Consider the following 25,912-nt stretch of genomic DNA (forward strand, 5'->3'; position numbering starts at 1 on the left):
GAGTGATCTCTGCGTGCGCGCGCCTCTCCTCCATTCACTGCAGCTGAGCCTGACTGCTGAGAGGTGACCGGTGCGCGCGCGTGCGGAACAGTGAGTGAGGTCGAGCTCGTGTTTGCGGCCCAAATGGAGGTAAAAGTGTGCCCACACCGCCACTTCACCAATGCCACCTTGAGTAGAAACGAGGAGTTTACGGTTCCGTGGAAATGTGATCAAAAACATTTTAAAATCTGCATTTAAAATTTTAATCCGTGTGTCGTATTGTAGTTTTATTACGCGAAAGTGTTACAAGACTTGTCATTTTGAGTTGGATTATTGTTTTGCGATGTTTTGCAAGAATTATTTAGACTTTTCATATAAGCAAAAAACTTTAAATCCTACTTTAATGGCTTATTAGTGGACACGTTATATGATTTAAAATATATTAAAAGTGTATAAAGTAAAAACTTCCTCAAATAAACGGTATAGATTTTAAATGTTAATATTTGCATCCGAAATACAGTCGTTCTATTACATTTTATTCACATAGCACCAATTTAGAACAATGGCCACCTTAATGTGCTTTGTATTGTACCCTACAACACCGGAAAGAAACCCCAACAATTACACGAACCCCTATGAGCAAGCAGTTGGCAACTGTGGGAAGGAAAAACTCACTTTTAACAGGAACCAGGCTCAGAGAGGAGGAGCCATCTGTGAACAACTGCAGATTTTAGCAGCTATTTTTAAAAGAGCGCAATTAAAGTCTTTTTGAGTTTGATTAAATACAGCAGTGGTGTATAAACTCACAGAGTGAAAAGACCTGAGAGAAACACTCCGTGAATCATGGAAAGCGCCCTCCGGCAGTATAAGTAGCATAACTAAGGGAGGTTTCAGAGTCATCTGATCCAGTCTTAACTATAAGCTTTAAAAGGGAAAGTTTTAGGCCTAATCTAAAAAGTATAGAGTGTCTGCCTCCCAAACTGGGAGCTGGTTCTCCAGTAGAGGGGCTTGACATCTGCATTTGAAGTGGATTTTAAATTTAACTTAAATTTAAGTCTGAATTTAACAGCGAGCAAATGATGAGAAGGTAATATGGGAGAAATATGGTGTCTCTCGTCAGTCCCAGGTAATACTCTCACTGCAGCGCTCTGGATCAACTGATAATAATGAATTACAATAGTCCAGGCTAGAAGTAACAAATGCACAAACTTGCTTTTCAGCATCAATCTGAAATCATCAATCTGTTTCTAATTATAGAATTATTGTGCAAATGTGAGAGGGGAAGCAGAGAGTAGCACAACATAAAAGTAATTTGAACCTGTACTTTAGTGAAGTACTTGAGTAAACATACTAAGAGTACTAATTAAGAGGTCTTGTGACACTAGCAGGGGGACACCAGGAGTCAATATTCCAGGGAGAGCCAGTGCTCCTCCGTAGTCTTTGGACACGCCCTTGCCCTCACATTAGGCTATCTATGAACGTGAACCCCACTACCACAAAATTTCCATTAAGTCCTGCAACCAGACCGCCTGTGCGAAACAGTACTCCACTTCTATAGATTGTAGTAATCTGATTGAACATAAGTTTATTTAGAAGAGCTCTCCACATGAGGGCATTATAAACTAAAGTAATTAGGGCCTTAAAAGTAGACTGATACAGGAACCCCTTCACAAAACAGGGGCAGACAGTTGATGCAGGTCCTACTTTGGGGGCCAAGTGGCAAAGCTTTATTGCATGTTTTTCTTCTTTATTCTGCTTGAAGAATGTGACAAATCCATAAGCTGAACAGTAATGTGTTTATTTAGACATACTGTTAAGTGAAAGTCTGCTAAATTTTTACCATGACTTGACTGTACAGCACAGCAGCTTGTTTATAGCATGTGGGCCAAATGTCAGAGATTTTCAAAAATGAGTTACCTTTTGAAATCCTTCAAATAGATGACCTAAGAAACTAACTCTCTGCCTTGCCAGTTCCAGCTGTATTGGGATCTATGGCAGTGAAGCATATTTTCAGAGGCCATATTGTGCAGCATATCTGTCATACTGAAAGTGAGAACATATTTCAGTAACCCCATGATGTTTTCATCTTAACCTTATTTCATTTGGCCACTCGGGGGTGCAAAAAAACTGTTTTTATTTCCTATCATCAAGTTACTTAAAGCACTACTACTGCTACTTATTTGAGATTGTGTAAATCTACTATACAGTATATGTACATCTATATATGTTAACATAGGCATTGATTATTAATGGATGGCTCATATGAGTGACTGACAGACATGAAAAATGAAAACTTTATCTATGGGAAGGTGTAAAATATTCAGTTTGATTGAAATGTTTTTTATGCTATAATGTGTCTTTCCACAACTTTGTTCACACTATATCATAGTCTAGGCTCCCCAGTGATAGGCTAGACTATCTGAGTTATAGTCACCACAAAATACAACTGCAAACATTACTATAAAGGTGAATCGATTTCTCTTTTTCAAACAGTTTTAACAGAAACATAACTTTACAAGCATTTATTTTGGGGCTGTTTTGTAGGTTTTAGTCACATGCACTGGTCCCAGTAGAACAACAACAATTTCATGAATACCGTGTGCATTTCATTTTAATTATCTAAGAATCTCCAAGCTGCCCATTGCATCATTTGCAAACATAAGATCATGTTAATAAACCGCACTTACCTAACATAGTGCTTTTTATTCCTTTTTTTATCCTACTATCTGAGCACTAAAACTACTTTTTATGGTCACTACAATACCTCAAGCTTAGTTTTTAATTTGATTTTTTTTCTTGGTATACTTTGCATTTATTGCCATCAGTAGGATTACCATATCTCATTAAATACTAAAGAAATAGAAAAACAACCTCAAGTAAAAGTAATAATCTGCAAAATCTGCAGGCTTTTGAAACCTCAGAGTAAATGTGGTCAGGCTGCATGTTGCTGGCTCAGGCATTTGACACTAGGGGGCTCACTTAATCACGCTCTCATTTACGTTTAGACTCAAGTTATCTGCTGTTTTCTCATTTTCACACAGGGTGGCGACAAAGCTTTGTCTCACTCTGCCCACAGACCTCTGTGCTCCCTGACGCAACTCAGCTGGCACGCTCCGAGATGCACACACCATTGTGGTGTAGGTGGGATCCATACACTTAAATAGTCCTAGATTTATGGCACCACTGAGGAAACTGTGGGAATTAATAAGCAAATCCCATTGAACTATATTTAAATGTATTTATCACATCTGGGTATCTGTTTTGTTTGTTTGACACTGGGAAGAGTGATTTATTACCGTGTTTAGTTACTGCTTTGGAGGCCCGCCTGAAACACTCAGTTAGATAAATATTTTCAGATTCGGAAATACTCACATTCTTCCGATGATACAAGATCTGCAGGAAATTAGCAGGAAATTTCAGGGGATTGCTTAAACGTAGCTTAGTGCCATGTCTGCAAACAGGATGAAAGTTTTAGCCTGCCTCTGGTAAATGTTAACAAAGTCCATCTAACAGCTAAAGCTCAAATGATAGCACAGCATATAATCTTTCACGAAACCACAACCCAGTGTTTTCAACATTTGTGTTTAATGCAGTTTAATAAGAAGACAGAACATAATAACTGCACAGCTTTGGAGATTATTCTAGACAAGCCCTGGACAATAACTAATCTGCTATTTGAGTTTTTTTAAAATATTGTTTGCAAGGTTCACACACAGCTCAGAATCCTCTTCTATTGTCGCACTATTAAGATAAAGACGGGTCACTGAGGAAAGTACACAGGCTGGAATTAGCACGCAGTTCCTGAAAACCTGTTGCTGGCAGTAAAAACAGGAACACTGAGAGCTGCTTGTTTTGTTCAGCCAGTTTATGGCGATGCCTCAGCTTAGACAGAGCAGCATAAATCAATTTCCCCACTCTTCCGCTTTTTCCCACCTAATCTCATTTCGTAGGTCACTGCTGATGTTCCTTCCACTATCAACAATTTGTAACAAAGAGTCATCTCGGCTGCTCAATCTAATCTCCAAGCAATGACTCAGATATAAATAGAAGAAAAAACAAGAATACAAATTGGTGCTGTTATTCTTTTGTGTTCATAATCTTGTGTTCATAATCAATATGTCAAACACAGTGTTACCTGTAGCCGCCTGGCAAAGATCCTTAGAGGAAGATTAATCATTCAGTGTTATAGGATTCTGTGGGGGAAATTTACAAGAAAATCGTAGCCTTTAGAGCTAAATCAAGAACTACCGTGTGGTCTGTATACTGTTGCTTTAGAAAAGAATAGCAAGTAAGAAATGTCTAAATGCTAAAATGTAGTAAAGCAAGAACTGAATAATTGAAATGTCATCACTTTTTTTCTCGAGAAATCTAAATGTGGATTTTATGTTTTATAACATCTGTTATTCAGAAGTATTTGTACTAAAATTAATAAATCAATTTACAAATTAATTGACAGTGTAAGAAAAAAATAATTAAAGTTTATAAGCATGTCTCAGTTCTTGCTTCTTTACTTTACAATCAATGTCTTTTGAAACCAGTTAAAGAACAATTATTCAATAAGTAAGTACTATAAATACTACTAAAGAGTAAGTGTATCTACTATGATACACTTGCATATATGTGCAAGTTGGTGAAGGCTCAATGGTTTATCCTATCATCTTAAAGAATATTCCTTGCTCCAAATTGGCACCTAGGATCAGGGTCATTTATGTCCATTTAGGTATATGTGGAGCTTCTGCAGTGTGACTTTGCGTGGAAGGGAAGTTTCTTAGTGTTTCGAACTTTTTAGCTGATTCTGAATATGCAAACTGAAAAACAGAATGGGGTGGAGCTGCATGCACTCAGAGTGTGTTGCATGGACATTCTTGCTGTTGTCTGGTACGATGCAACAGAGGCTACAAAAACCTGCTGAAGACCTGCCACCTTTCGATAGTCGGGTAAGATATATTTATGTAAATTTTATTTATATTTATGAACTTGCGGGTAGAAACTTTATAACGAGCTAAACTGGATTATTACCGTAATCAAAGAGACAGTCTTTGTGTTTTATTATACCCTTTTCAGTTGCAAGGTGGGATATAAATGTAAGCTTGGCACTGTGCCAGCGTTTCTAACTTTTATTTAAAAGTAAAGTCCTCACAACAACAGGGAAACGCGTTACATATGTTTGCTTCTCTCCTGCTTACTCACATCTACGTCGTTTTTAATTCAGCCGATTTCACACTAGAGCTTTTCTCGTATACATATTTAATTTTTCGTGCAGTCAGACAACGACGTGAGCACAAAATAGCGACACAAACACCGCCCGTTAAGACGAAAGTAACCCAGTATGTAACTAATTAACTCCACTGCTAAACTCTGAATTGTACAAGCAAGAAGCCAACCGATTACAAATCCCCGTTCACACACGTTAAAGGATGGCTGTGCTGTGGCTTCGGCTATGTTCACATGTAAAACCACCGCTCAGGGAGAAAGACCGAAGCTACAGTCACACCGTTGAATGTTAGTTACCGGTAAGGTAACTAACATTTCCTCGTTTTCGACTTGACAACTTTCCAGTGTTGTGCCAAAAAGTCTTTCCCCCCGAAACTTATTGAAATTAAATGATTGATTGAACGAAAATCTGTCAAACAAATCCGTTATGAATGATATCGTGTCATTTTGAGCAAGAAGGACCATTCTTATCAAAAAGTAAAAGCTTTTTCTGGGCAAAGTGGCTGTTAGATATTGTTTATGTATCCATCAAAAGTCTCACTGACATTAAAAGTGTATTTTTAAAGACAGGTTTAGGCCAAGAGGGCGACAGAAGTTGTAGCAAATAAATATCACAGTTCAATAATCATATTTTAATCGACAAAAAACCAACCCAAGTTGATTATAATGTAAGTAAAATAACTTTTTATAGAGCTAACACTTTCATTAATTCTTCACACTACAGTCTATTTGCCAATATGAGTATCTACCCCGATATAACATATTAGATCGAGTGAAACACATAGAAACATTGGAAATCAGTTGTTGGCAGACAAACAATGGAAAGAGGAGAATGAAGAGATGTCGTGTAGCAATACACATATTACCAAAAAAAAAAAAAAAATGTTTTAAAAAGCATAGAAACACTTTGTGTTCGCCCCACAGCTTGTAAAGGGGACAGTTTAAAAGATGGCAGATGTTTTGTTTTTTTAAAGTCCCCTGTGGTGAAAAAATGTTCTGGCTATCAAGAAAACTTGCATATAAAATGTTTAAATACAAATGTGAAAATATTTATTTTACCCCGTATAACACTGATAGCGATGCTTTGTAATGTTTGCCAACACAGACCACACGCTACAGCTTATAGATTAGTGTGAAGTCACTTACACAGAACGTAGTTTTTTGAACTTGGAAAAAACCCTGTGAATGTGAGACAGTTTACCTCTGAAGGTTGATGCCATGATTTTTCAAGTGAACAAATGTTTTTAGATGATAATGTACTTGTGTATACACACACACACATATATATATATATATATGTATGTATGTATGTATGTATGTATATATGTATATATATATATATATATATATATATATATATATATATATATATATATATATATATATATATGTAATTAAAGTACTGAACAATTAATTCATCTAAAGCTACAAGAAATTCATTTTAAAAATCTAAACAACAAAAAAACAATAAATCCAGGAGTGTATTTTAATGTGAAACACTTTTTTCTTATCTTTGAAAGAATTTTTTCCTTTTTGCTCACAAATAACAGGTCTCCATCTGTTGATCTGTTATATGATGAAATGAAAAAAATCACTGTGCTTGAAAAGCTGAAAAGAAATTTCATTTAAAAAAAGAACTTATTTTTGTTTAAAAAGAAATCCTTGTTCAGCCGAGGGGCTATTCCGGCTTTGACCGTGTCAGGGTCCCAGTATTATTCCCATATTTAGGTCATCTCATGCTGCATCTTAAAACTCGTAAAATTCAAAAGGAATATTTCTTTATCAAGCAACACTTACAACACATCTGTTATCTCCAAGATAACTGATAAGTGATTTACTGATAAATCGAGCACGTATCGGGAATATAAGCAATGTGAATCTATTTGGCTGTTGTCAAAAAATAACTTTTATTTCATACAAGTATAACTGCGCCATTGCAAACTAATTCTGTGGCTTTTCTGAACTCTGTGGCTAACACTTTAGTGTAATTTGTTTATCTGACAGAGCTAATCTACTTATTTGCTCATAAACTCCAGCGCCTATTATGCAGTAATAACTTCCTCTTTCCTTGCAGGGACAGATGATTGTCATCTAATAAACAGACTGCCAAGACTTACATTTTTAATTTATTGTAGTTAAAAAGAGGACAAGCGGACACATCTCACCATCTTCAGGACAAACTTCACCTTTGACAAAATGTCAAACATTGACTTGCAGAGACTTGAGCTCTACAAAAGCATCCTGAGCAGTTGCGGTTCAGGCACATTCTGCAACAACTCTGAGCTGATTTTTCAAAACATGAGTATTTACAACTGGCTGGAGTTTCCTAATCCTCCCTCCTGGCTGAGGATTGTCATCTCTGTGGTCTACTTTATTGTGGCTACAGCTGGAATACTGGGGAACTTGTTAGTAATGTTCCTTCTCTACTCTACTCACACCATCACCACAGGCAATATCAATTTCTTTGTTTTTAACTTAGCTGTGGCTCAGCTAATGTTTTCGCTGGCGTTACCATTTTGGGCTGTTGATACTGCGCTGGACTATAGCTGGCCCTTTGGCTTGGGCACATGTAAGGCCGTGTCCCTATTCACTGGGCTGAATGTGTTTGCTAGTTGCTTTTTCCTCACAGCTATGAGTTTGACTCGTTACTGCTATGTGGCAACTGCTCTCAAACCAGGCACTTCCTTCTGCAGCAGATCCTGGACTTTCCCGCTGGCCACAGCTTTTATTTGGGCCGGAGCGTTCATTTTGGCCGTACCCCGAGCTGTGTTTGCAGAACTGAAAAATGTGGGCCTTGGCAACGACACAATATGCCTGCTCCGTTTCCCTGTTACAACATGGCTTGAAGTGAACCACCTCCTGCGAGTTGTGCTGGGATTTCTGCTGCCCTACACCATTATCATCCTCTCCTACCTGCTTCTGATGCGCTTCCTCTGTCGGCATAAACTGAAAGGCGGCAACTCTCGGCGAAAGACTGATATTTCAAAGTCGGTGGCAGTGGTGGTGTTCTCCTTCTGGGCCTGCTGGTTCCCGTACAACATCCTCACGGTTTGGAGAGCCCTGATCCATTTTGACGTGGTTGATATCAGCCCCTCGTTCTACTCGGCTCAAGCGTACTTTTTCCCTCTGGCCAACTGTCTGGCTTTCACCAGCAGCTGCTTCAACCCCATCATCTACTGCCTGGTTAGAAAAGAGTACCGTGCGGCTCTCCTTAATGTGCTTTTCAAATTAAGTTTAGCCATTACGTCCAAGGTGCCCTATGGTATAAATTCTGAGGCGGGGTCAGGGCAAGCAGGCCAGCTGGGTATTCCAGTCAACAGCATTTTCAGCCACACGTCCCAAACTGACACGAGGAGATACGTCCCTCTGTCAACACTGCCAACTGTAACCTCCACGCTGTAAAGTCACGACACAGTAATCAAATGAGAAACACTTACGCCTTTATGAAACACGATGGAACAAGGATGGATTTTTTTTTACGAGGTTTCAGTGTGCAATACGAAGGTTTCCCATCTAAGATTGTGCAAGATACATATTTCAGATATGCTGTGAGAAAATTGATCTGAAGTACTAAAGCTGCACCGAAGCTTTTGTGTCTACATGAAGCTTTGTGCTTTAGTCTGTAACACTTTGTAAAAATGTATTCACTAATTTACTATAAATCTAATTAAAAGAGGTCCTGGTAGAGTGCACGCCCCATGTGTGGGGGCTGGATCCTCGCCGGCTTCCGCCACCAGACCATTTGCAGCATGTAACCTGCGCACTGTCTCCCCACTTTCCTGTCACGTAACTATCACTATGTAATTAAGGCAAAAAGGGAAGAGATCCTTCCACTGCCTACATTGCTTTGCTAGGTTGATTGCTTAATCTACTAAAATGAAAACTGCTCAGCTGTATATGCAACTACATTCTCATATACTAAAGGGTTGAGACGTGATTCCACTCTTAAAATGTCAAGCAACTCTTGCCCTTTTTTAGCATGTAAAACCGCCACCTGCAACACCTTTCAGCAATCACATGGTAATTGCTCTGGGAATGGCTCTTTCTAGTGTCTTGTCCAATTTCTTTTCACTTGCATCTTCCAGTTGCTTGTAATATTACTCAAAACACTTTACAATAGTTTAAATCTTATGTCTACATGTATTTGGAACAGTCAAAATTGTGATTGTGTTGGTTTTACAGTGTGCGAGTCATTTGTTTGAATACAAATAAAAAATAAATCCATCTTAATCTTAAAGTCATGACTTTGTATTGCGTGTTTGCTCTTCACTCAAGTGCTCCAAATGATGAGGTGGGTAAAATAAGTATTGAGCACATCACCAGTTTTCTAGGTTTTCTAATATATTTCTAAAGATGAGATTGACATCAAATTCTCAGCAGATGTCAGTAACAACCCATCCAGTCCACACATACGAAGAAATCACACATGGCAGATCTTGTAAGGTGATAGGAGCAGGAGCAGGCTTGTTTTTCCAGCACATCCTATACTCAAAAAGACTGTAGTGTGGGGGAATTTGTAGGCCAATCATCTTGGTCATTTTTGCACATTTTGTGCATTGTTTCTGGGTGAAACGTGTATATCCCGGGAGAAATTTGCACTTTTGTTTTTCAGTTCACCTGTCAAATATGGCTGATTTCTGTGTCTCACTTCCTCACTCTCTCGAAAGAAAGATAAAAATGAATATATGTGATTACTGGTTATAAAGCAGTCTGACACTGGAGTACGCCACTAGATGGCACTATTGTTTTATCTTTAAAACCAGATGAGGCCCAAACTCACAGCATACTAACATTCACGTTTCAGAGGAGGTTGTTATCCAGTGAAAATATAAATTTAGTATTTTTAAAAAATACTTTTTTCAAAGATAGGAAAATATGCTAATTTACTGTCTTGCCACCACTCACACACGTGTCTCTTTAACATGTAACAGGTTAGCTTAATAAAGGTAACGGTCTGTTTTATCAATGAAGAAAAGTGTTGATTAAACAAGTAAGGAATAATGCAGTAATACTGTTACAGTTACTCTGTGGAAGACAGCAGTTGAACAATGCAGCATGACAACAATGTTTGCAACCATGTGCAGTGTACTTGCTTTCAAAGATGGGGACTAGCTGCATGACCAGTTGCAGACAGTTGCCTCTTTAAAGCAACTTTGGTGTTCAACACGTTGATAAAGGGGGTAGTAAGACTGATTCATGTCTGATATCACTTTGCAATTAAATGGGCCAAATGAGGTCAAGTTGGCATCTACGTGCAATCTGTTTGTGATAATGCGGTGATTAAGTGAGATAAATCTGCAAAAATCGGAAATCTGTTGCCATCTGTCGATGTCTACATAGCGAAATCTACCTTTAACAGAAATTCACATTAACTACTGCCACTCAGAGCCAGACCCTCAAGCTCAAAAAGGGAGCTTGGATTGAAAGTGACTGGACTTGTTTAAGTTAAAGAAGTCTTTACAAGCTCCTTAGAGTACCATGACCTGGATGACAGAGAACCTCCACAGACATGTCCTCAACAAACAGTGACTTAGTTGTTACAGGATGGCAATTTAAGAGCAAAATGGCATAGGCACTGGGCAACATTGCTGTTATATAGGAGTATAACCAGAAAACCACCAGTCTGCAACTAGCTGAGTTGAGCACCCTATTTAGATGCCTTGGGGCAACCGTTGTTGGGATTTGGTGCTATATAAATAAAATTGAACTGATTTGAATTGAAGTTATTGGACAACCTTTGTAATTCTGTCTGACAGTGATTTTGGTCAGTCTGAGTCGGACCTTCACGATTCCTTGGAAACAAGTTGCCTGACACCAGGTGAAATGTGCAATCGCTAGGCAACCACCAGTTTATTTTTTTCTCAGTTGCGAGGAAGTTACCATCCTTTTTTTTTACTTTAATGTGACTGAGGCATTAGAGATGTGGATTTTATTTATTTCAGACTGAGCCTGGCTAGCTGCATTTCTCCTCCTCCTAATCGTCCACTTTCTCCTGCTTTACGTTTAAGAGTAAAGCAGAGTGATTTTAATGTAAGGACAAGAAAGCAGGAGAATACTGAAATATCGAGCTATTCCCTTAAGATGTTACATTGAGTCCATTACCCTCTGCATTTAGCTAATCCTCAAGAATGGCCTCAGAAATCCTCATGGTTTTAATTGTATTTTATAAAGCAAGTTACCCTGATAAGTAGCTTATGCACGAATTATTTCCGACAGTTTTTAACAACGCATAGAGAAGTCATCATAAAAAAGGGAGATCTCTCTGTGTTTTCACATTTAAATGAGCTTTATTGACATTGAAAAACATGACTCAATTCACCATGAAGGTGTGGGCTTCTGCAGACATATAAGTGTGGCAATAATTAGCATAAATATATTACAAGCCTACGGGACTTGTGAAGGAGTTGCTGAGAGGAAACCGAAAGAGCAGCAGAAGCTGTGAAACTGATTCACCTTCATTTTCTTGCAGGGTACCAGACATTTGGTTATCTGCAGTCCTTTGGCATCATGCAGATCTCTGATGGAGAGCAGCTGACATCCCATTACCCACTCAGCCATTGAAATGACAAGGGAAAATGCTAAGCCAGGTTGTTACTTGAGGGGATGGATTATGATTAGCCTAGTTGTGACACAAGGAATCTGCGAGTTGGCAGAGGACAAGTTCTGTTGTAGTGCATTTTGACTGAAAATAGTTTGGTCTTTATTCCTTTGTAATGACAAAGAAGCTGGCGAAGCTTCTGGCAGTATATCTGAAAGTTTAAAGCATTAAGAGATATACATTTGGGAGGTATTATAGCAGCTTGAGTAGCATCAGTAAATATAGATCGACTTTGAGGCCAAGCTTGTCAACATTGTAAGATTTTATGACTGTGCTGACTGCAAAACTAAAATGTTGTTATTGTGGTATTGCACCAAATAAAACACTGAACTCTCATTGTAATTATCTTATACTGTGTCATACCACAGCTGCAGGCAGTTGGCTTAGCACAAAGACTGAAAAATAAAAAGCAGCAGCTGGGTCTGCCTAGTGCCTCCTTCAGCTGAAAAGCTCATTAATTGCTATGTTATATTTGTTTAATTCATACAAAAATTCATTTGTAAAATACTATTTTACATTTTTTTAGAACTTCATTGATTGCCTGGCAGCACCAGTCTTTGTGTTATATAAAAGCAACCAGTTTTCCCAACAACTGAATAAGCGCACTTCCCAATTTGTAACACTTTTTCTTTAAAGGAGTATTTGTTTATTCATTTAGTTCCTTACTTGACTACTTTAGGGCATCAAAACAAGATGAAACCATCTGGAATTTTATCACCCTCTAAAGATGCCACAAAAAACATGTTTAGCACACACATTCAGCAGCATCCAAAATCATCATGGGTTTGAGATCGTTTTTCTTATGTTTATATTAATTCTCCATTTAACTCTGTGTTTGGACTCTCCTGGTGAAATATTTGGCTCTTTTTAGAAGCAATACGACTGCTGAGAGTGAACCAAAACAGTAAAGCTGTTCAATAGAGTAGAGCTGTTGGTTGATCATCTCTGTGGGCTTGTCCTTCTGGATGACCTCTTTCACATTTCACATAGACATTTCGCCTGTTTTTAATATGAAATACTAGGTACAGCTGTCAAGTTCATTTACTGAATCTTAATTTTGCTTATTTAAGACAAGAAATGGATTCAGACAGAGGACTGGCACCTCCTCCACAATGAGTGGGAGACTAAGAATGATCTGGGGCTGTGCATGTGGATTTTTAATCAACTGCTTTACTGAAAAGCTCAGAAAATGTACCCCAGGCTGTCCCCATAAAAGTCTCACAGTGACTTTTCTGTCTTTTCAAATGTGCTTTCAAGGTTCTTAGATATTGAATCTTACAATTCTACAAACTGAGCGCACAGTCAATTTCAGTATACATATCAGATAGGAATTCAGGTTTTTTTTTATGTAGCACCAAATAACAAAAACAGTTGCCTCAATAAATTTTCTAAAGTAAAAACTCTGCAGTTTTGGAGAGAAACCCCCAACAATCAGACAATCTCCTGTGAGAAACACTTGGTGACAGTGGGAAAGCAAAACTCATCAACAGAAAGAAACTTCTGGTAGAACCAGGTTCAGCGAAAAGAGAAGAGAAAAAAAAAAAGAGCACGGCGAGACTGAATAAAACACATTGTGAGAGAGGGAAGATACCGCTTAATGACATGCAGCAGTGGTATATAAACCACCACCATGTTTCTGAAGTTTTTAGGGTCAAATACCGTAACCTCATTTTTGTCTAAATTTAGAAGTAGGAAATTAGTGGCCATCCAGGCCTTTACATCTTCAAGACATACCATAATTTAATTAACCAATTTGTGTTATCTGGCTTAACAGATAAATAAAATTGGGTATCATCTGCATAGCAAAGAAAATATATGCAACATTTCAGATAATACTGCCTAAGGAAAGCATGTATAATGTAAAAAGGAGTGGTCCCAGCATAGAACCATGTGGAACTCCATGGGCAACTTTCATGTGTTAAGAAGATTCCCCATTAAGGTGATTGGGATCAATCATGTTACAGTTCAGTTTAAAAGTAACTTACTCAAGTACTTTAAATAACAGATTCTTGATTAGGGATTTAATAATTTATTTAAATCACTCAGAAAAATCACCTGAAAAATGAATACATTCCCTTTGTTCAAACAAAACAAATCATATCAATCAAGTATACTTACACTAATAATAATAATAATTACAAGCGCAATCATACCTACAATAACTACCATTATAAATAAAACTACCAACATTAAACATCCACCACACAACATCAGGGGACTGGAGGGTATGGCTTATCAATGGGGCATGGCTTATTTCAAAAGAAATGTCAAGTAAATTAAGGTATTACATCCACTAGGCCTAATTCAAGTCAGAAATCCCACTGACTCTAGATTTGTGACACAGTAGGTCAATTGTGCAGAATAATAGCTGCCAAGAAAAATATTTTGCTTCATTCTAAAATGCTATACATCCATTTTAGAAACATAAATATGTTGATGTTAAGTACCCTTATTTAAAATATACAACATATATAATCTCATTTATTATCATTTATTATCTTGCTGTAGCTGCAGCAAAGCGGCAGTTATTCTCCCTTGGGTCAACAAAGGTTCATACGACGTCTAAAATATGTCATGATTATGTAAAGATAAAGCACTTCTTCAGTAGCATCTTATATAATATTCCTCATCAAGTCTTGTTACAGTGGGGCATTTGTCACATTTTTTATTTGGACCAAGAAAACAAACTCCTCTTCCTCTTATGTAACAAACGCTAAAAGGGAAGGTGTAAATTAAACTATTTGTAAGAATGAGATGAGAGCAGAGAGCCAGCCCAGATAAAAGCAGAGCGGTTGCTTTAGCGTTAGCACAAACCCCTCATTTAATGCGCTCTTTGAACTTTGTGTTGCTTCGGCGTTGAAATTTGTGGTTCGATATTCTGTGCATCAAATCTCTGTGTTCCTCATAACACCTGAGAGTCAAATACCTGGAACACGCTCGATCTCATCCCACGATTCAAAAAGACATTAGTATGACTGCAATGCTAATGGCACTTAAATACAATAGCAAACAGGACAGACTTTAGAAACGGTCCTGTGATGGCAACGGTTGCATACAGGAAATCCAAAAATAGAATTAAGCAATTAAACAAGCAAAATTATAACTAGTTTGTTAGCAGTAGCTTTGAAATAAAAGGAGGATTTTTAGCTTAATGGAATAAAGTACCCTCTCAGGTAACGTTACGAAACAGAAAAACAACCTTAAATTTCAAAGGGAGATGAGGGGAGGATTTCAGAGGTAGCACACTGTACCACTGCAGCTAATACAGAGAAAGTTTTCAATAATACATGGGTATACCATTTTATATATATATATTATATATATATATATATATAGTCTTTAAAAACATTTTTCGCAGATTATGGATTGCAGCTTCTTGTAAAGTGAAAACAGAAGTGCAGTATAACATTTCAAAATACTGTATTGCAATGCAGGCCAGATAAATAAACGCATATTTCCAAAAGAAGACTGCTTAAAACTGCAATCCAGCATTTGTTGAAAGCACCACTGCTAGTTTGGTTACACAAAGTAGGCAAGCTATTAAGACGAATCTTGTCGTATTTCATCTGGAGCAAAAATGAACTTAATCAGCTCTCGTCCCACGAACGCAGCCGCAGCGCTGCAGTTTCTGGATTGCAGCATTAAGAGTTAGAATAATATAAGAATCAAATTCTTTTTTTAAACCACAACTTCAACATGCCTGAAGGCCTACCCTTGATTCGAATACATTTTACATATAAGAATAGATATACATGAAGCTATTTTATACAGTTCTGGTAACATAAACATTTAACTTTGTATCATTGATATTTATCTTGAAATAAAATGTCTTTTTAAAGGCAAAGAGGTTAGGATAAATGATATCAACCATGAAATTTGTAATGTAAATGTTTCTAACATACAGAGTTAACCAACACACTGCTTATTAATTCATCACCTGACTACAAAAAGAAAAAGACATTTAATATACAAAGTTTACAGCTTTTTGTATTGGCATTGTTATTTTGGGCCCTGTGGCACAGACTGTAAGGCAGTCAAATCCTATGCACATATACTACATATCCCTGCTTGTAAACGTCTTATTGTTCAGTTGGTTTCACTGTGTCCTCTCTCGTTTCTCGGATTTCTGATCATTTCTCACTATACTCCCATGTTGTATAATGCAAAAGGCTGAATGCCACACTCTTCTGGAAAAAAGCAGAAGAGTCAGCAGGTTGGATTAAAAAAGATGCCTTCCAATAAGAAAGCCGTGTCAAAGTATGGTTTTTTTTTGTAATTTTTTTTGTTTTGTTTTTTGTGTACATCAGTATATCTGACAGCAAACCGACTTACTTGTCCTTGCATTTAAAAAGCACATGCAGAACTGTTGCACACCTATGCTTCAGAGACATTAAACACAACAGATGAGTAACTCACTACTTGTTATATAAGATTTGCGTCCAGGTGCACGTCTCGTTTTAAAACCATGTTTGTTAAATTTTCTTTATTTATATTTCACTTTTCAAACCAGGGTTACAAAGTGTCAAGCAGCAAAATCAACACACAAAAAACACATAAAAAAAAAAAGATACACACAAAAAATACCAGGCGTGATAGGCTGGTTTAGGCCAAGTTAGAACCACTACACTCAATTAAATATCCCTAAAGCCTAAGGTGATGCTTTCAAATGGACATTTTGCATCGCTAAGAGCAAAAAGAAAAACCCAAAATAAATCCAGTTTACTTTGTAAGAGAAGCATCAGCCTAACACTGTTTGATAATCTCATTATGAAAACGGTTGCTGGTTAATTTTGTTAGTTCACTGAATTGCTCATTATTGCAGTTCTACTTAAAAAGAGCACACAGGCAATTAAGGTAACCAATTAAGCTCGGGAGGTCAGGAAAACTGTGACGAGCTGTGTTAGTGTTATCTTTTCATGACATTTCTGCAAACATATCATAAACAACAAGAAATTAAGTAGTAACATGAATTTGAAAAAAAAGCCAGGCTCTGCTGGAGGTTAGCACAACAAACGTCCCAGACCTTTAGGCTGTTTCCGTCTTTATTAAACGTGGGGAGAGGTTAACCTTTGGACCATTAAGATATAATCACTTTCTTTAAAATGGTAAACTAAGGCATCGGCCTTGGCCAGGAGAGTTAGGTAGTTATTAGGAAGGACAAACTGTCATGTCTCCAAAACTCCACAGTCCCAGTTTATAGCACAAACCCTGGGAGTCTTCAAAGACCCGTGTTTCAAAGCAGCCTCATCCAGGTAACTTGAGGCTTCACCCTGGATTTCATTATTACAAAAGGCGCTCCACTTTTAACCCATGTACATCACCGTGGCAACATATGCTGCTGACCTGCAGTCCAGAGCAGGTTATGTTTGAGATCAGAGATCAACAAATACAAAATCAGTAAAGTATCAACCAATTCACTTTTCCTGGAAGATCCCTCAGAGCACCTATTTGTACTTGTGGACTTTATACCAAATTATATTTTAATATTTGTTGCTCTTAGACCCTTGAACACCAGCTGCAGGAATAAAAACTAAAACCATGCTGTAAGCAACAATATTGATTTAATGGCGTAAGTATCAGATTTCCCTGTGACTCAGTGACAGAGCACTGATACTGCTTCAGATAGGTTAAACTTTCTAAATACAGCAGGTCTTTCCAGTCTCACTGAAAAAAGCACTTAAAGTGCACACACATTCATGCACCGCTTTTAACACTACTCTACAGCGCCTTTCTACTGTTTTGTCTGCAGCAGCTCTGTTGCTTTCCATCTGTATTGTGTTTAGCTCTTCATATTTTTCTAATATTATAGTTTTGCCTTACTTTTGTAAAATCAGTCGCTCTGCTGCTAGTGGTCTCATGACTGCGATTGGTCAGATGCTGCTAATGCCACCCCTTTAATGTAAACGGATTCGTAGCTAGACGGATAAACTCTGGGTGAACTTATTAAGTTGATAACCACCTTGATGTGACCGCTGAGCCTGATTGCAAATGTTAGGGTAAGTGAAGCCAGATATCCTGGGTATGTTTAACTTGCTTCGTAGCACAGGACCATGGTTCAAGCACAGATGGCATCACTGACAGGATCACTTTCTCTGATCAGCCAAAGCCTCTCCAGACACACCAAGAAGACTAACTAGTTCTCTCATACTGTATAAAACTGGTGGAGTGCACTTTTAAACCAATGTTTACATTCTCCCATAATTTTTCTTTAATGCTGCGTTGAAACACTTTGTAGCACTGTTTTGAAATGTTAGATTTACTGTAGTTTATCACAATTATCACTATTAATAATACTATAAAGTTAATTTAAGCTTATTTTTGTAAAGTATTCTCCATTATTACAAAGATTTTAGTAGCTTTACGAAATAATTTTTCTGTACACTGAAAGTCAAGGCTTTACACTGCGTGCCAGGAAAAAGCAAACCAACGAGAAGATTCAGATTGTACTTAAACACTTAAAGTGACTGTAGGACTTGTTTGGCATCTTTTTAGATGGAATGCATGTACTAAAAAAGATGCAAAAATCATGATAACCACCTTTTCTTTTTTTTTTAGTGAAAATACTTTTGCAATGACAATATGTTACTATATGATTTCACCAGAGCCAAATAGTAAAATATGTCTTTGCTCGGGCCCTGCATCTGAGGATAACAGCTGGCAAATGATTCGACGCCTGTCACTCGTCACAGGCATCACCATGAAGGGATATTGTGCTTATAAAAAGCCTATTTTACATTTTGTCTGCAGCCACCTTAGCGAGAAGAAACCGTGCTGCTCGTAGGAGGGAACACCGTGAGTACATCTTTATCCCCCAGAGTTTTGCACACCTCTTCTTACTTTTTTCCCGATTAAATAAAGAAACTCAGTAGGTATAGTATTGCCATTGTTGTGGCACTGGCTCATAAGAAGATTCACTTCCCACATTGGTCCTCGTGCTAAGCTGATTGTCAAGTTCTGGTACAGGCTAAGTTTGAATATGTGCAAGATTTTTTTTTTTTTGTCATTATTTATTTAAGAATGTGAGTTGACGCCTCCAGTAGTCCTGCTGGATCCACTGCAGAGCTTTGTCTTGATGGGGGTTGTTAGAGAAGGGTCTGAGTCAGTCTTCTTACACTGAAGTGACCATCATGAACTCTGGTCACTTTGGAACTGGCAGTCAGGATCCATATCCCTGGCTGATAGACTGAAGGGAGAGAAAAAGGGTCAAATTACTACTTTCCTTCATTTCCATCTTCATGAGGGTGGGAAATAGGATTTCCAGCTGAGAGTTAGATGAAAGAACTGATACCACACATGTTTGTATAGCATATAAAAAGCTGGTTAGCTTTGTTTAGCACAAAGACTGGTAACAGCTAGTGTGGTTCTGTCAAAATCTGTTAGCTGGTAGGCAGTAGGTGCTTTCAGAGTGCAGAGACTTTTTCAGAGTCACTGTCAGTCTTTATAACTCAATGTACTCCATTATTATTAGGTCGTTACCACAAAGTAAGTATTTATATTTAATGCACAAGAGTTGCCAAAGCAAAATATAAAATGTTGGTTAGCAATTACCCCTAACTTGCTACTGGCCATCTGCTATAACAAGAGGTTCTGTTATGGTATCAGCTGCTCTCGGGTCATTACAGCACTTCAGACCTCCTGTTAGTGATGAGAATGCAAATAAAGGGAAAAAGGCTTCCATGCTATTTAGTTCACAGGTTGCCCTCCACAGCTGGCAGTCATTCAAGTGCAGTACTGTGTAAACACGTCTTGAGCCACCATTCATTTCTTTATATTTTACTAGAAAATGGACAAAAAGGTGCAAACTTATTAAACTTATTAAATAGACATAAACCAAAAACAGAATGTACAATTCTAATGATCTTTAAACTCAATACTTGGTATTGACCACCTTTATTCTTCAGCACAGCCTGAACTCTTGTAGGCAGCTATCTTGTAGTTTCTTAAGTAGTCTTCAGGAACTGTTCTCCAGCCTACGTAAAGGACATTCAAAGATCTTTTTTGGATGTTGGCTGACTTTTGTTCTGTTCATTTTCAAGATGATCCCACATTGCTTCAGTGATGTTGAGGTCCAAGCTCTGGGGAGGCCAATCCATGACTGATGGTGTTTCATTGTGTTCTGTCCAGGTATGAATTTACTGCATTGGCAGTGCTGAAAAATAAAGCTGCTGCCAATCAGATGACTTCCAGATGATATTGCACGGTAGATCAAAATCAGTATTTTTCTGCATTAATGATTCCATCAAATTTGACAAGATCCCCAACACAACTAGCTGTAGACACAGACTGTTGTACCTCTCTTCTGACCTCCTCTGTAAACATTGATGATTACTTTCAGTCCAGTTCTTGTGTAATTTGGCATACCTCAGCCTTTTCTACCCATTTCCCTTCCTTAAGAATGGCCTCTTGGGTGGCCATCCTTCGAAGACATCATTTCTGATAAGGCTTCAAATGCCTGATGAATCAGCTGAAGGGCCAGATGCATCTCTCAGGGCTTGTCAGGTCTTTGCTGGATTTTTCCTGTTTCTTTAGGACATGACTTACTGTTCATCTGCTGTAGGTAGTTTTTTTTTAGGCCTGACACTTGTTTTTTCCCCCTCCACACTACACATCATGCCAAGATTTCAGCTAATAGCTCTTTGGCAATCACCTTGTTGGTATAAAAATACTGTTTTATGCCCATCAAACTGTGTTTTCATTGGCATTTTTTTTGTAGATTTAACTGAAGAAATTGGTACAAATTGTGTATGTAAAAAAAAAACCAAAGAACTGAGGGGTGACTCAAGACTTTTGCACAAGACTGTAGCCACCAGAGTGGTTTGTACTGAAAGCAGCTATTGCAAAACAACCAGCAGAGGTTCCTATAAGTCACTGCTCTGAGAAATAGACCAACACATAACCTACTCTTCACTTTTAATCTAGAGTAAACCAAAAACGATGCAAGGTCAGTTTCATTGATTATTTTTTTAGTTAATCCAAATCTGCTGTTAATACATCAATGATGAGGCCTCTGAGGTGCATTAAAGACACCTTGGAAAAGGCCAGAGTAGCTGTTTTTCCCCCAGTTTCCAGTCTTGGTGTTAAGCTAAGCTAACATTTGCTAGCAGCAGTTTCAAATCTTCTATAAAGATTTTTTTTCCATCTAATTCCTTTGAAGAAGGCAGACAAACATGTCTTAAACCATTTGTTTAAATTTCAGTTTCGGTCATGAGGAGGCTCATCGTAATTAGCACAACTCCCCCGATCTGAAGGAATAACATTTCTCAACACATTTATTCTTCTTCAGCGAGTATTTACCCCATGACAGCACTTTGAGCTAAAAGACTAATCCTACTTAGCGCTTAGCCCAAATGAAACTGTTTTACTAGGGTCTAAATTTGGTTGCAGGGTTTGGTTGTTTTTCCTCGTCACTCACTCACATTTGTTTGAGAAGTCTGGTGTAAAAACATTTACAATCTCACAGCAGGCCCATTGAAGATTTCTATGTGTGGTCTGTATTTTCGAGAGGCTATTTTTACTGTTTGCTCCTGACACCGAGAGCTTCAAAAGAAGGTGACAGTATATTTTTAAGTACAGCACATTTCGGCACTAACTCGGCAGCAGCGCGCACAGCCTCTTCACCTGCGTCACAATTCAGCCCACATGGTGCATTCATGAAACCAAGCCCTGAAGGATTACTGTGATGCTGCTGGTGAGTCACAGTCAAGGTTTTCTAATGATGAATGCGTGTTTTTGTGGTAAATAACATTCGGTTTCTGTGTTGAAGACGTGCTATTCCTTCACATAGACACACTCAGTACATAAACCCCAGGTGTTGATTTTGAGAATCAGCGCCATTTTCGTTCATTCCCCCTTCAGGCGTGTGCAGTAAATGGTAAGATGGGATTTCAGATGTGACATGTATGTACTTTTGAAAGATGGGGATAAGCGGCGTGTATGACAGCTGCAAACTTTTCCCCTGCACTGGCTTTGCGGCAAATGCTCTGGATGTGATGCAAGAATGAAGCAAAAGTGTTTTAGGACATGACTGGATTAGCGAATAGGGATGATAAAAGAGGTAGACACAGGCACAAACCTGGTCTGTGAGGATTCGAGGCTTAATATCAGGAATGGCACCCCCTCTCAGCTCATCTTCCACAGCCATGAGTCTGACAACAGGGAAATAGAAACAAACATACCGGTTGACAAAAATAGAATAATGAAGCCGGTGTTCTTCAATTTTACTGTAGGATTATGCGGCCATATGATGATATTAAGGTCTTGACATGTTTGTGGGCACATTCAGCTATCCTCAGAGCTGCCTGAAGCTGAATCAGAGCCTCAGGAGGCTCTGATTCAGCTACTGAGGAAGTTCACATTCAACTGTGGAGATAGAGAATTTGTGAAATGAGTGTGTTTGAGACGGTTAAGTGTATACCCATCTTTTCATATGGTTTCAACCCAATGAGATGACATGTTAGCTTTGTGCATTTTGTAAAAATGTAGCTTTCACAAAGGAATTTATTGTGGTACACCAGCATCTCATTAGTTATAAACTCAACTTCATTCCAAGTAGTATTTGCCCCAAAGCTATCGTCTTTGTTATTCTGGCCTGGTTTCTTCCTCCTTTTAATACTTACTACAGTAAAATCAATGAGTGTTAAATAACTTGACACATAACCACACCAGAGGTGTTTACATTGATATTTTAGTTTAATGGGTGTGAAGTTTCTGGCATTAGTTATATTTAAACGTACCACATTTGGGAATTATGCCTAATTTGCTTTCTGCAAGTAAACGGCACCCTGTGGAAACAAAAGTCTGATGCCATTTAACCAATGTGGAGAAAGGAGAAAAACAAAAAAAACAAGAACAATAATGACGCTGTGTATGTGAGTCATATCTCAAACGGTGGAAAACTGCAAAAACAAAATAAAAAAAATAAAACACTGGCAGCTCCCAGTGCTTCCCGTCAGCCCCCTGGTAGATGCAACTATGATATCAATTTCAAAATCCTACCTTGTTCTTCATCAAACTCACAAGATTATTAGAAAACTTGACCTGTGTCCTTGAGTTTGAGAACACTGAGAATCAAACTCATCTGAGATTTTCAGTAGATGCACCTATGGTATCAGTTTTAAACTCTTATGTCACCTCGTTCTGTAGTTATGGCATTCACCAATACCCCATGGGTGCAGATTTACTGCAGTCAGATAGATGTAGCTATACTAAGTGAGAGCAACATCAGGAAGAAGGAACATGAGAAGCCTGAGAAATACCAAGGGCTGAGAGAGGAGCTTGAGAAGATGTAGAGGGTGAAAGTAACAGTGATCCTAGTAGTAATCGGAGCACTCGGTGCAGTGAGTCCCAAACTGGGCGAGTGGCTCCAGCAGATCCCAGGAACAACATCCGAGATCTCTGTCCAGAAGATCGCAGTCCTAGGAACAGCTAAGATACTGCGCAGGCCTCTGGTAGAGGATAAAAGCTTGAAGGATAAAGACCACCCACAGGACGAGTGTGTAATTTTTATATATATACACATATATTTTTTTTCTTTTTTAAGTACTACATTCTTCATACCCTTTTTTGGACTTATTAAACAGAGCTAGCTGCTAATTGGTGAATAAACCTCCGATTACGGGTTATGCACAGCCAATATGAACGGTCTCACTCGCTGCATTAGTTTTTTAAATTTTCCTGCAGTTTTTGTGACGAATGACACATTCGGTGGGAACGGACCATTAAAGTCTAACCACTCGCACAGATGGGATGTTTTAGTCTGATGCACTAGTGGCACATCTATAATAAATCTATTTCCTTCATTCTTTAATGCATTTTGTTTCATGCAGTGCTCCTAAAACTTCAGCCTTGTATACTTGTGAATAAACAGCATGTATGTATAAGAGTGGAGTGCACATAGATGGACTACATCTTATGCAGAAGGTGCAATCTGAAACCGATACGACTCTGCAAGCTGGTGTCAGGGGAGCATCGGATGGCAGTGTGTAGGTTGACACACAATCGAGAAGAGGAAGTGAGTAAAGGCAAAGATTAAGTGATGGAAGTTGAAGAAGGAAGAATGCTGCACAGTGTTGGATGAAGAGTACAAAGGTGGTTGACATATTTGATGTGGAGATATCTAGGAGAGAGGGCAGAGCATTTAGACCAGAGTGGCTAACTCAATTTTAGCACATGAGATGTCTAGGAGCAGTAGGAGCAGTTTTACAGAACAAGGGCGATGTGCAGAGATGTAGTAACTACAGGGGGTGGAATAAAGCTCATGAGCCATATCATGAAGATATGGGAAAGAGTTGTTGAAGCTAGGCTGAGAGGAGGCTTGGAGTTGGTGGCACTAACTATAAGACAAGTGGTGGAGGTGGAAGAACTGAAGATAAGATTTTCATTGGAAAGGACCAGAATGGACAAGATTGGAAATGACTACTTCAGAATGATAGCTCGGGTTGAGCTTTCCAAGAGGCAAGACTGAGATGGTTGGACATGTGCAGAGGAAGGATTGTAGATACATCGGATAAGAGACGCTGAATATGGAGATGCCAGGCAGGAGGAAAAGAGGAAGACCACAGAGGAAGTTCATAGGTGTAGCTGAGGAGGACATGCAGAGTGCTGGGATGAGATGGAGGCAGATGATCCACTGTGGCTAATCCTAATGGGAGCAGCTAAAAGAAGAATACTTGTGATTATACGATACTGTGCATAAGTCTTGAGTGAACCCTCATTTCTTTATCTTTTGCTTTGAAAGAGGCCGACTTCCTTGTCTTTTTTTTTTTAAAGTGATTTTTTTAAAGTGATCTTTATTCAAGCATCACTCAAACATAGAAACTCAAGGGATGAATGAGTGTTGTGTCTACACATCATAGACAACTTATCAAAGAACCAATATGAAATGGTTTCTTTAGGAACGTTGTTACTAGCAGTGTGTTCTCATTTTTTTCTGTTGAATCTATGAAAAATGCCAAAGATTACACCGTTTGAGAGGCATAGAATATTATTGTTGAACCACAATGATGATTCCAAAAAGAGCTTTTAGGAAAATCTCTCCTTGATATCTCCTTGACAAAAAAAAGAGACATCAGGCCTAAAAAAAACCCGGAAAAAAACCCAAACATCTACAGCAGATGAAAAGTATCTGAAAGTCTCATCCTTAAGACATGAAAAAAAATCCAGCAAAAAACTGACACATGAAGTGAGAGATGCATCTGAACCTTTGGTCAGTCTATCTTTTGTTCACTCAAGCCTCGTCAGAAATAATCTGAATAGAAGATTGGCTGTCAAGAAGCCATTCTTAAGGAAGGTAAGCGGGAAGAAAAGGCTGAGGTATGGCAACAGGTCTTAAGGAGTGATGAATGTAAATTTCAAATTTGAGATAAATGTCTACAGCCCTCTATAAATATTCAGAATTTAAGATATTAGTGTTATTAGAGATCGCATGAAAACTGAGATACGTAATATCAGTTTTGAGGTGCCATGCAATACTATCTGGACATCATAACAGCAACAACGTCATTTATTAGCATGACAATGATCTCAAACACACTGCCAATGCAGTAAAAGCCTACCTGGATAGAAAAACACACAGTGGAATGCTATCAGTCATGGATGGAGCTCCCCAGAGCCTGGACCTTAACATTATGAAGCAGTGTGGGATCATGTTGACAGAAAACAGAACAAAAAAAGCAGCCAACATCCAAAGAAGAGCTCTGAATGTCCTTCAAGAAGACTGTAGAACTATACCTGAAGACTACTTAAAGAAATTGCATGAAAGCTGCATCACCGGGTTCAGGCTGTGTTGAAGAATAAAAGGGCAGGGGGGTTAAAATGATATTAACTCTATTAATTGCTACATCTATTTACCATTTTTCCAGGCAAAATATAAAGAAATTAGCAGCGACTCAAAACATTTGCACAGTGCAGTATCCACTGTATGTGCTGTGTAACATGCGTAAAAATAGGTGGATGAATACACAAAAGGTGACGATCAGTTGATTTTACACAAAAATTCCACAGAGTCAAAGCAGGGGGCGTTTAGCTTGGCGTAAAGAGTTTTCAAAAGTAAGTAAGTAAGAAATACATAGTGAAATCCTCTGAATCTTACAAAAAAACAGAAATCTAAAAACTAATGCTAAC

General features: G+C 38.3%; 2 protein-coding genes across 2 annotated transcripts in view; one reads left to right on the forward strand and one right to left on the reverse strand.

Annotated features, from left to right (window-relative positions):
* The first annotated feature begins 54 nt into the window (after nt 1–54).
* Nucleotides 55–9,434, forward strand: LOC100691179 (relaxin-3 receptor 2). Its single transcript, XM_005478455.4, has 3 exons — nt 55–129; nt 4,799–4,916; nt 7,268–9,434. The coding sequence occupies exon 3, from the start codon at nt 7,390–7,392 to the stop codon at nt 8,593–8,595; it is 1,206 nt and encodes a 401-aa protein (XP_005478512.1). The 5' UTR covers nt 55–129; nt 4,799–4,916; nt 7,268–7,389; the 3' UTR covers nt 8,596–9,434.
* Nucleotides 9,435–13,807: 4,373 nt separating this feature from the next.
* Nucleotides 13,808–25,912, reverse strand: part of syngap1a (synaptic Ras GTPase activating protein 1a) — a 56,774-nt gene continuing 44,669 nt past the window's right edge. The window contains exons 20-21 of the mRNA XM_025902176.1: nt 21,864–21,936; nt 13,808–18,974 (exon numbers count right to left, since the gene is read on the reverse strand). Coding sequence (XP_025757961.1) covers nt 18,948–18,974; nt 21,864–21,936 — 100 coding nt within the window. The 3' untranslated portion in view covers nt 13,808–18,947. The remainder of the gene's footprint in view (nt 18,975–21,863; nt 21,937–25,912) is intronic.

This window comes from Oreochromis niloticus, linkage group LG22 (genome assembly GCF_001858045.2).
Source record: "Oreochromis niloticus isolate F11D_XX linkage group LG22, O_niloticus_UMD_NMBU, whole genome shotgun sequence".
NCBI lineage: Eukaryota > Metazoa > Chordata > Actinopteri > Cichliformes > Cichlidae > Oreochromis > Oreochromis niloticus.